We start from the raw sequence: 12,520 nt of genomic DNA on the forward strand, positions 1-12,520 counted from the left end.
AATCCCACTTAATAGAGGCAGCTACATTTTTATGTACTGGAAACACCCTATGGTGTCAGGATTCTAAAACACCAAACATGACATCCTGAATGGACTTCAGTTCTTTTATCTCTTCTATGCCCATTGTGGATCTTACTGCTTTAAAAGTCTATCCGTATCTTCTATTGGAAAACATGGTTTGCCACCTTCCTCAGAAGATAGGGACGAATTTTCAGAATGCCAATATAAGGTGGAGTGTATTTCATCTTCTTCAGAATGAGATGAAAAACTCCTGTGTGGTAATTAATCGTCTCAATTTTGGATCTCTTGCACCGGCCGCTCTTTTTGAAGATAGAGAGGAATTGACTTCTGATCTGACCAATGTCTGAAGACACTTATAAAATGACGGCGATTCCTCAGCCACTGTTCTATCAATGCAACTCTGACACATCCTCTTCACCCACTCAGGCGGTAAAACCGATTTACAAAGACCATACTCTATTCTTCTTCCTAGGCTTTGCCTGAAATCACATTTAGGTATAAGGGTATCAGAAGAAAAGCAGGACTCAATATGGCCCAGAACACTAGACTCTCTTGTGTGCTTTTCCTCCTCCTTGCTTCCCACTGGACCGCCAAGTCAGAAACTGATCACGATGCAGTCCTCCTGCTTACAGAGCGCCCTTCTAATAGGCGCACTGCGGTGACGCGTCCTGCACTGCGTGTTCCACATGCTTTCCCCGGCCTATCTCCTTGCTGGAAGTTCCTTCTCCTCCCCCTGTGGCCAGGAAGTCTGTGCCTCTAGCGCATCAGCGATGCCACCAGGCACACTGCGCTCCAGCACCCAAGACGCTCCCACCGGAGGCTTGCTGTGCCTCTGCCCGTCTCCAGAAGCGCATCAAATTATGCCGCTTCTTAACCCCCCGCCCCCCCCCCCCCTCGGGACTGCAGGTATGCCAAGGGAAAAAAAAAAAAAACAATGTTCCAGCCTAGAAACTGAAGCCAGCATAGGAGCACCACCAGGGGGGGAAGGATCTTGAAATAAAATTGAAGGCTTCCCCAGAAACAGGAAACCACACTGAATTGGGAGGAGAGTGTCCGCCCTTTTATTCTGTAGGTTTCCGGTCTATGGGGGCAGATCCTCTCTCTCGTGGTGCTGTTGTGGGAGAAGGGAAAATATATAGTAGTCATTAAAATAATCATCTTACAGAAATTTGCTATGGTAAGAAAGAAAGAAAAATCCCTGTCAAAACATGCCTCATAGTAGCTTATTCTTACCTTGATTGGCTATAACTTCACTCATCCCACTTCCAGTGACTGTTTGCAGAAAGGCAAAATAGCTCCGACGCAACATTTGCTTATCAAGTGCAGCAGACTGGTCGTTCTCCTCAGATGGGCGGACGAGCATTTCAAATATGGCATGAAGTAGTGGCATAAAGACTTGTTGAAGAAAAGGTGACACTTGTGCCTAAAGAAAGAATGTTTGTGGAAACATCAGCACAATCTGAAGTGTAGACTTGGCGTTTCTTGACACAAGTTACCCATAGATCTCAGTGATGCCACGTATGGGTAAAATTAAATGAGTGAATGTGGTGGTGAGGGAATCTTGCCCCTGCCCCTGAGGTTTGGCTTCTCATTATTCGTAGACATCTATACATGGACACAACCTACCTACCCCCTTTGTGTGCTACTATTCATGTCAAAACTATTTTAACCAAAAGGAAAATCATTAAAGTGGTCTCACTTCAGCAAATGGAATTTATAAATGTAGACAAAGTTAAAACAAGGAACTTTCTAATGTATTGTGATTGTCCATATTTGCTTCCTTTGCTGGCTTAATTAATTTTTCTATCACATTATACACTTCTAGTTTCCACGGTTATGACCACCCTGCAATCCAGCAGCAGTGGTCATCCTTGCACAATATAGCAAAAAGAGTCGGCCTCTCATGGCCAGGACCATGGGTGTGCGCATAGGATGGCACTTTTTCCTATAGTGTGCATGGCCAACACCGCTGGCTTGTACGGTTGTCGTAACCATTGAAGATAGAAGTGTATAATGAGATGAAAAAAAATAATAAATCCAGTAACAGAATCCATATGGACAATAACAATACATTAGAAAGTTGCTTGTATAAAATTTCTCTACATGATAAATGCTATTATAAAATATAGGATCCTACTACAAAAAATAAATTGGTTACTTACCTGACAGATCCCGTGCTGCTGTTCTGGCTCTCCTGCCGAGATCTGTCTACCCAGCTGCAGCAGTGATGTCAGCGGTGTACCATAGAGGCCAGGCCCTGTTTACCTGACTGCACTGGTGACTTCAGGTCAACAGTAGGTGACCGCTGCGGTCAGGGAAACAGAGCCTGGTTAGAAGAATGAAAGCTGCAGCACAGGATCTGTCAGGTAAGTAACACTTAGTTCTTTTTTTGCATAAGGATCCCTTGAGTTGTCCAAATTCTTCTTGAACCGGACAACCCCTTTGAGAACATTTCATTAATGTATGGTGGGGGCCCCAGAAACAATCACAGAAAGGGGATCACAAAGTGCCCTGTGTGAATACAGTGGTGGTGCATGGAATGCCAGTGAAATCTAAGCACTGCAAACCCATAGATGTCATGTATGCAAACCACCACTCTTGCATTCTCACGATTGGTGGATTCCCAACAACCATACATTTATCACCAATGGATAAGTGACAAATGTTAATGGGAAATCACCCTTAAAGAGAAATTTTAACCTTAAAATTAGATAAGTCATTGAGCTGTCCGCTTTCAAAAAGTTGTTATAAATATGATCTAAAAATGCTCATCATTACCACTTTTCCAGACCTTTAAATGGCAAGTCTACCTAGTTATGCAATGTTACTTTACCTGCCCCTAAAACAATGCTTTGCCGCCAAGATTTACCATTTGGTATTCTGATAAACCTCAATGATATATACCTTAAATCTTCTCCCCCTCTTTTTATAAATTTTAGGTGAACTGCACCTGACAATACTCAGAAGACTTAGTGTGCAAACAGTTTGCAGAATAGAGGTATAAGGAAGCAAGATCAAATAGGCGATTCTAGTTCTAGATACGTACTTACCTTGAACTTAGCAGTAATTTGGTTAATTAAGGGAATGAATTCTTGCAGGTCCTTCGCTTCACAGTCTTTAAGCATATGCTCCGAAGCAGTGGGGATAAAAGGAAGCACTTCTTCCTCCAAGCAGATGATCATACGGTGCAGAAAAGTGCGAACACCTCCTCTGAGGACTTCCTTCTGAACAGGACAACTCAGAGCAGGCAGAAAACTTTGTAAACAGTCTAAATAGACTTCAGAGCAGCCACACTGCTTTACTGTCTGCTTATTGCTGAAGGCCTTACTTGTACGGCTACAGGGGAGAGAACAGGCAGAATGAACGTACAGCATCTTATCCATTATGCAAAACCACCAAATCAACATGGAAACATTCAGAAAAATTGTATACAATGTTTTAGACAAGAGCTTTCAAGTAAGGTTGACATTGTAAAAGCCATTCCTCTACTCAAGACATCATGCAATGGCACCTTAGTGATCAACTATGTTTTGCATTGCTCAATTCATGACGACATCTGTGGATTTCTCAACAGATTATAAAGTATACCAATACAATTTTTTGCATTGAGGATTTGTTTGTGTCATGTGACCATGGAGCGGGAGTGAAGCGTTTGCCATTACTCACTGCTCCATGGTCACCCCCGGCATGTGAGCGTGCACTATGACCTGACGCTGTGTGACGACAGTGCAGTGTGAGGAGAAGATGAAGGAGCTGTGGAGAGGCACCCCTACAGGAGAGATAAGTATTTGATTTCACTGGCGTTGCGGACATGGCTGGGGGCGGGCAGCTGGTGGCGGGGAGTCTGATGGTACTATAAGGGGGTTGATGAGTTTTATAAAGAAAAACGTTCTTTTAATTAGTTTTTGGATATTCGAGTACTATTAATCATTGGATTAATCGATAGAATACTCTATTACAAAGATAGTCGATAGCTGCAACCCATAATTTTTTCCTCTCTTTGGTGATTTAAATAATTGCCCTTTTTGGTGACATGGGATTTTATTTTAGTATTTTGTTTTTCAAAAAGGAAAAAATGTAAAAAAGGGGAACAATAGTCTTAATTTGTTAACCGGACAGTGTGCACTTATTCTATTTTTTTTTTTATTATGTCCACTTTCCACAATGGTCATTTTGATATATGGGTTATGGTGGCTGGCGACGGGGCTAAAAGCTGCATTGCGTTGTAAAGTTGCATTTTTTTTATTTTTTGCCTATTTTTGTTTATTTTACACTTCAAGGGACATTTAACATTACATTGGTTTTTTTTTTATTGCTGATTTCTTCTGTAACTGGGGCTAACCTAGTAGCCTCAGTTACAGGGGGCAATACAGCCCCCAAGAGAGGTTGTACGGCACTATACAACTGCAGACCTTATCTGGGTTTGCTAAGACTAAACAGCTTTTGCAGAATCCAGGCCATCACATGACCGCTGGGACCAAAGCAGGAACGACATTGCAGCTTCCTAATCTCTATTCATAGCACTCATTGAGTGCTGTGTACATAGCGATGGTTCAAAAACATCCCTGCCTTCTCTACGGGAAACCCTGCTGTCACTGACAGTGTACCCTCTGCTCCCGCAGCTACACAATTAGCGATAAATTAGAGATATGTGCCGACATATAGTCAACAGGCGGGCAGCAAAATGGTGGGAAAAAAAACAAAAAAAACACATACAACTCAACTTTAAGCTGTGCTTATAACCCACTTTCCTCCTCAGTATAATGCAGATAAAAGTTAAAATGTATCTTTATGTAAAGGTGAAATCTAAAATAAATCAGTTTAGCAATCTGTAAGCTGTGACACAAACACAGAGACCCCCACAGAATAATTTGAAAGGAGAGTGATTGTTAGACATATATTTGATAATTTAAAGGACTAAAAAAGTTTCTCAAAATTATGCAAGAAGAAACTTGTACCAGCAACATTTCTATGCCATAAACTTTAAATGCCTGCTAGTGGTACGTACCTGGCAAATCCTACAGCATGATTAAGGCAGTCTGCTAGAACAGTCTGTCTCTCCTCATCTTGCTCTACTACTAGTTTTTCCAGAAGAATCTTGAACTTTTCCATTAAAGGATTAAGAAGATTCCTCATGAGAATACTTTTGCGCTCAGCAGGATACTCACTGTTTACTATGAGCACACCTGCAGTCTCATATATGAAGAGCTGATCATCACTGCTCAGCAACATGTGGAAACCATTCTCCTGCACAAAAATAAAAGCATAAGTGAACTGACGACATGAAAAAAAAAGCTCTCTTTTTCATGTACAGGGTCACTGAGTTCTCAGAAAACTTTTGACATGTCAGACATATCAAAGGTTTTGATTAGTGGGGATCCGAGTGCTGGGAACCCCAGCAATTACTAGAATGAGGAGATTGCGCTGTCTCCTCGCTGCAGAATAGGAAGTGAGACAGACTCAATAGAATGACTATGGGCCTACCTTGCTTCCATCTCCTGCAGCAAGAAGAGTGCAATATGCAAGCGCTTCTCTTCTCGTTCTAGTTATCGGTGTAGGGGTCTCAGCACTCAGACCCCCAGCATAATCATGATATGTCTCTACGAAAGATAGGGGTCAAATTCCTCTTCTATGTGGAGAACAGGGAGGTCCCCAAATCCCTACCTGTCTAGCAGTATCAAGGGAAGCCATGGCCCATTCCACTTTACAGTCCCAACTTACCTGGGTAACTATTTGGACCCTTCTGATATCAGAGGTTTACTTTCCAGGTATTAATCTGGATGGATAACTGAATACATTTTTAAATAATTTTATTCATGCACGTAGCTAATATGTTACCCGGTACTTATATTTAGTAAGGAAAGTAGCCAATATGACCCACAAACCTTGGGATCCTCATGAGGCTTTAAAATAGTTACTATAGAAGCAGCATAAGCTCTCTTAAAAGGGGTTGTCTGCTTTTTACTATGGATGACCTATCACCCCTCACCAATCAGCTCTGTTTACCTGCTGGTAATTGCAGTGGTGAGCAGCTGTAAATACAAATATGGAGTCCCCGTTCACTTCTATGCGACGGCTCTGTCTGTTCCATAGAAGTAAATGGAGATGCCAAACTTGTAATTACACCTGCTCACCACTACAATTGCTGATGCGAGCAGGGAAGGTAATGCTCGTATGAGCATGGCTTTCTCTTCAAACAACTGATTGGCTGGGGGCCTGGGAGTCAGATCCCAGTCAATCTGATATTGGTGACCTATCCAGAGGATAATCAATATAACAAAAAATAAAAAATAAAGTAGAAAACCCCTTTAACCTCGTGACAGTTTTCGCCCTTCTGCCCAGGTCATTTTTTACAATTCTGACATGTCACTTTACGTGGTAATAACTTTGGAACACTTTTACTTATCCAAGCCATTCTGAGATTGTATTCTCGTGACACATTGTACTTCATTATAGTCATAAATTTGAGTCAATATATTTTGCCTTTATGAAAAAAATCCCAAATTTACCCAAAATTTTGAAAAATTAGCAATTTTCTAAATTTCAATTTCTCTGCTTTTAAAACAGAAAGTGATACCTCATAAAATATTTATTACTTAACATTCCCTATATGTCTACTTTATGTTGGCATCATTTTGAAGTTAGAAGGCTTAGAAGCAAATCATGAAATTTAAGGAAATTTCTAAAACCCACTTTTTAAGGACCATTTCAGGTCTGAAGTCACTTTGTGGGGCTAACATGGTAGAAAGCCCCCAATAAATGACCCCATTGTAGAAACTACACCCCTCAAGTTACTCAAAACTGATTTTTAGCAAACTTTGTTAAGCCTTTAGGTGTTCCACAAGAATTAGGCTACTTTCACACTTGCGTTAGGAGCGGATCCGTCTGGTGTCTGCACAGACGGATCCGCTCCTATAATGCAAACGCTTGCATCCGTTCAGAACGGATCCGTTTGCATAACTGTTTATTTCAGATCTGATTTTTCACTTCGGAAAACTCAGATCCGACAGTATATTCTAAACACAGAAGCGTTCCCATGGTGATGGGGACGCTTCATGTTAGAATATACTGAGAACTGTGTACACGACTGCCCCCTGCTGCCTGGCAGATGCTGCCAGGCAGCAGGGGGCAGACCCCCCCCCCCTCCTGTATTTAACTTATTGGTGGCCAGTGCGGCCCCCCCTCCCTCCCCAGTATTAAATATGACCAGTGCGGCCTCCCCCTCCCTCCCCAGTATTAAATATGACCAGTGCGGCCCCCTCCCTCTATTTATTGGTGGCCGGGCCAGTGCGGATTCCAAGTATTGTGAGCAGTGCGGCCTCCCCTCTCCCCCCCCTAATTAAAATCCCCCCCCCCCCCCCCCCCCCCCCATCATTGGTGGCAGCGGAGAGTACCGATCGGAGTCCCAGTTTAAATCGCTGGGGCTCCGATCGGTTACCATGGCAACCAAGACGCTATTGCAGTCTTGGCTGCCATGGTTACTTGGCAATAAATACAAGCATTATACTTACCTGAAGAGCTGCGATGTCTGACCGGCCGGGCGCTCCTCCTACTGGTAAGTGACAGGTCTGTGCGGCGCATTGCTAAAGACCTGTCACTTACCAGTAGGAGGAGCGCCCGGCCGGTCAGACATCGCAGCTCTTCAGGTAAGTATAATGCTTGTATTTATTGCCAAGTAACCATGGCAGCCAAGACTGCAATAGCGTCTTGGTTGCCATGGTAACCGATCGGAGCCCCAGCGATTTAAACTGGGACTCCGATCGGTACTCTCCGCTGCCACCAATGATGGGGGGGGGGGGGGGGGGATTTTAATTAGGGGGGGGAGAGGGGAGGCCGCACTGCTCACAATACTTGGAATCCGCACTGGCCCGGCCACCAATAAATAGAGGGAGGGGGCCGCACTGGTAATATTTAATACTGGGGAGGGAGGGGGAGGCCGCCGCACTGGTAATATTTAATACTGGGGAGGGAGGGGGAGGCCGCACTGGTCATATTTAATACTGGGGAGGGAGGGGGAGGCCGCCGCACTGGTAATATTTAATACTGGGGAGTGAGGGGGGCCCGCACTGGCCACCAATAAGTTAATTACAGGAGGAGGGGGGGGGGGGGGGGGGGGGGGGTCTGCCCCCTGCTGCCTGGCAGCATCTGCCAGGCAGCAGGGGGCAGTCATGTACACAGTTCTCAGTATATTCTAACATGAAGCGTCCCCATCACCATGGGAACGCCTCTGTGTTAGAATATACTGTCGGATCTGAGGTTTACGATGTAACTCAAATCCGATGGTATATTCTAACAGAGGCGTTCCCATGGTGATGGGGACGCTTCAAGTTAAAATATACCATCGGATCGGAGAAAACTCCGATCTGATGGGGACTCCTGACTTTGCATTGAAAGTCAATGGGGGACGGATCCGTTTGAAATTGCACCATATTGTGTCAACGTCAAACGGATCCGTCCCCATTGACTTGCATTGTAAGTCTGGACGGATCCGTTTGGCTCCGCACGGCCAGGCGGACACGAAAACGCTGCAAGCAGCGTTCAGGTGTCCGCCTGCTGAGCGGAGCGGAGGCCAAACGGTGCCAAACTGATGCATTCTGAGCGGATCCGCATCCACTCAGAATGCATTGGGGCTGTACGGATCCGTTCGGGGCCGCTTGTGAGAGCCTTCAAACGGAACTCACAAGCGGAGCCCCGAACGCTAGTGTGAAAGTAGCCTTAAATGAAAATGGAGATGACATTTCTAAATTTCACTTTAGCAGATTTCCCATTTAAAACCATTTTTTTCTTTAACACATCAAGGGTTAACAGCCAAACAAAACGAAATATTTATTAGGGCTGTTTCACACGAGCGGATGCCGTGCGTCACATCCGCTCCGTGAATGATAGCCAAGACCCGATGCAGACTGCAGAGACACAGAGCAGTAACATGACTGATAATGCTCCGTGCCTCTCTGTGATCTCTTTACTACGAAATCACAGTGAGATAAAGTTGTCATTGTGATTTTGTAGTAAAGAGATCACAGAGAGGCACGGAGCATTATCAATGATGTTAATGTTCCATGCTTCTGCTGTCCGCATCGGGTCTTGGCTGTCATTCACGGAGCGGATGTCACGCACGGCATCCGCTCGTGTGAAACAGCCCTTACCCCGATTCTGCGGTTCACAGAAACACCCCACATGTGGTTGTAAACTGATGTAAGGGCACACGGCAGGGTGCAGCAGAAAAGGAACGCCATATGATTTTTGGAAGGCAGATTTTGCTGGACTGGTTTTTAGATGCCGTGTCCCATTTGAAGCCCCCCTGATGCACCCTTAGGCTGAGTTCACACGAGCGTGTCCGGATTAGGTCCGGATGTGTTGCGGCAAACCCGCGCAAGTAGGTACCCAATTGCAGTCAGTTTTGACTGTGATTGCGTTCCGTTGTTCAATGCGGGTGCAATGCGTTTTGCACGCGCATGATAAAAAAAAAAAAAAACTGACTGTGGTACCCAGACCTGAACTTCTTCACTGAAGTTCAGGTTTGGGTTCGGTGTTGTGTAGATGCTATTTTCCCTTATAACATGGTTATAAGGGAAAATAATATTCTTTAATACAGAATGCTTAGTAGGTGGTCAATTGAGGGTTAAAAAATACAAAATAATTAACTATTAGCATGTGAATGGACCGTGATGGACCATGTGATGTGATGTCACCACAGGTCCTTTAACCGGCAGCTCATGATTAAAAGTAGTAAGAGATCGGCAGCTACGCGATCAAGAGGAGAAGGTGAGTTAATTATTTTTTATTTTTTAACCCTCAATTGACCACCTACTAAGCATTCTTAAAGAATGCTATTATTTTCCCTTATAACAATGTTATGAGGGAAAATATTACAGTGAATAGACTGTCATCTTAGCAACCATGCGTGAAAAATCGCACCGCATCCGCACTTGATTGCGGATGCTTGCGATTTTCACGCAGCCCCATTCACTTGTATGGGGGCCTGCGTTGCGTGAAAATCACCGCTCGTGTGCACAGCCCCATAGAAGTGAATGGGTCCGGATTCAGTGCGGGTGCAATGCGTTCACCTCACGCATTGCACCTGTGCGGAAATCTCGCCCGTGTGAACTTAGCCTTACAGTAGAAACTACCAAAAAGTGACCCCATTTTGGAAACTAGGGAATAAGGTGCCAGTTTTATTGGTACATATGATTTTTTGATCATTCGTTATTACACTTTATGGGTGACCAAAATTTTTTTAATTTTGCCATAGTTTTTATTTATTTTTACAGCGTTCACCTGAGGGTTAGGTCATGTGATATTTTTATAGAGCAGATCGTTACGGACGTGGCTATACCTAGTATGTATACTTTTTCTTATTTAAGTTTTACACAGTAGCAGCTGAAATGATGCATTAGTGTCTCCATAGTTTGAGAGTCATAGCTTTTTTATTTTTTGACCGATTGTCTTAAGTAGGGTATAGTTTTTTGTGGAATGAGGGGACGGTTTGATTGGTACTATTTTGGGGGGCATACATACGCCTTTTTTATCACTTGGTGTTTAAATATTTGTGATGTAAGGTGACAAAAAAAAATAAAAGGCGCCAAAAAAGGCTTTTTTGGCACGTTTTTTTTTTTTTTACGGTGTTCACCTGAGGGGTTAGGTCATGTGATATTTTTATAGAGCAGGTTGTTACGGACGTGGAAATACCCAATATGTCAAAAATGTATATTTTTTCACTTTAGCACAATAATAGCAGTTTTAAACAAAAAATATATAAAAAATAAAACTCATATTTTAGTGTCTCCATTGTCTGTCGTTTTTTTTTTTTACTAATTGTCTCAGGTAGGGTCTCATTTTTTTGCCGGATGAGGTGAAAGTTTTATTGGTATGATTTTGTCTGACATATGCCTTTTTGATCGGATGGTGTTGCACTTTTTGTGATGTCAAAAATGGCTTTTTTTCTTTTTACACAGTTTCTTTTTTATATGGTGTTTATCGGACAGGGTGAATTATGTGATATATTTATAGAGCCAATCGTTACGCGGCGATACCCAATGTGTGCGTTTTTCCTTTTTTTTCTATTTTATTTTTTTCACTTTATTTCTTTCCCACTCTAGGACTTCAACTTTTTGGGGTCTGATCCCCTCTGTAATGCATTACAATACATCTGTATTGTAATACATTGCCTGTTAGTGTATTACACTGAGTAATACACTAACAGGTTGCCTAGGAGACCCAGCCTGAGGCTGGATCTCCTGGGCACCTGTAGAAGGCAGGTCCCGATGCCATGCAAGGCACTGGGCAGCCTCTACGCGGCATCAGGCTGCCTTGTCACGCATCGGGTCCCCGCCAAAGCAGCCCGGGGACTCAATGCGCTCCTTCACTCATGGCAAATCACTACTATGTCGCGGTCAGCGCCAACTACGGCATAGAAGGGGTTAATCCGCCGGTATACAGGGGTCCAGCAAGGGCCCGGCTCCCAGGGACTGCTGGACCCCTGTAGTGATAGGGCGCACACCGCTCAGGTGCCCGCTTGATCACCATGACGTACTATTACGTCAAAATGCGGGAAGTCACTGACTTCCATGATGTAATAGTATGTCACATGTCGGGAAGGGGTTAAAGGAAATCTGTCATTAGGTTCTTGGATTATAAGCTGCTGTAATACATGATTAATACTGCAGATAAGTCCAGGTTTGAACTTTTTATTTTCCTACTGCCCCCTTTTTCCCCCGCTGTCAGCATTCAAAGCGCTGCTAAAATATATCCTCAGGACATGCCTACTACATACTACTTGTACGACCGCAGATAGTTTAAAATCATTATGACAGATTTTCTTTAAAGGGAACCTGTCACCAAGATTTTGTGTATAAAGCCGAGCACATGGGTTGCTAGATGGCCGCTAGCACATCCGCAATATCCAGTCCCCATAGCTCTGTGCGCTTTTATTGTGTAAAAAAACAGATTTGATACATATGCAAATTAACCTGAGATGAGTCCTGTCCCTGACTCATCTCACGTACAGGACTCATCTCAGGTTAATTTGCATATGTATCAAATCATTTTTTTTTCCACAGTAAAAGCACACAGAGCTACGGGAACTGGGGTATTGCGGATGTGCTAGCGGCCATCTAGCAACCCATGTCCTCAGCTCTATACACAAAATCCCGGTGACAGGTTCCCTTTAAGCAGGGAGCAAATTGTTGTGAGAACACTGTATAAAAGCGCTCTCCTCCAGCGCAACCGTTCAGCAGACATATTGTGATGGAGCGAATTCTAAATATACACAGCTAGTCAGCTACTCACCGGAGGAGAGAGCTCGAGGAGATCTTGAATCCTACTCAATATATCTTCCACAAAGGCATTCATGTGTTTACTAGAGGACAGAGAAAATAACAATAAAATAAGAAGGTCCATATTCCTTGTTCACAGATAAAATTCTAAATTCCAATAGATTCTTGTTACTAAAGAACAGTGCATTATGGGACTTAATGTTCTGCTGCAGACATTTTTCTGT

At 43.6% G+C, this 12,520-nt stretch overlaps 1 protein-coding gene across 1 annotated transcript in view; it reads right to left on the reverse strand.

Moving 5' to 3' along the window:
- The window catches only part of XPOT (exportin for tRNA), a 75,535-nt gene that overhangs the window by 11,780 nt on the left and 51,235 nt on the right, over positions 1 to 12,520 (reverse strand). Inside the window, exons 16-19 of the mRNA XM_044280545.1 lie at positions 12,310 to 12,379; positions 5,030 to 5,268; positions 3,072 to 3,357; positions 1,255 to 1,444 (exon numbers count right to left, since the gene is read on the reverse strand). Coding sequence (XP_044136480.1) covers positions 1,255 to 1,444; positions 3,072 to 3,357; positions 5,030 to 5,268; positions 12,310 to 12,379 — 785 coding nt within the window. The remainder of the gene's footprint in view (positions 1 to 1,254; positions 1,445 to 3,071; positions 3,358 to 5,029; positions 5,269 to 12,309; positions 12,380 to 12,520) is intronic.

This window comes from Bufo gargarizans, chromosome 2 (genome assembly GCF_014858855.1).
Source record: "Bufo gargarizans isolate SCDJY-AF-19 chromosome 2, ASM1485885v1, whole genome shotgun sequence".
Classification (NCBI taxonomy): Eukaryota; Metazoa; Chordata; class Amphibia; order Anura; family Bufonidae; genus Bufo; species Bufo gargarizans.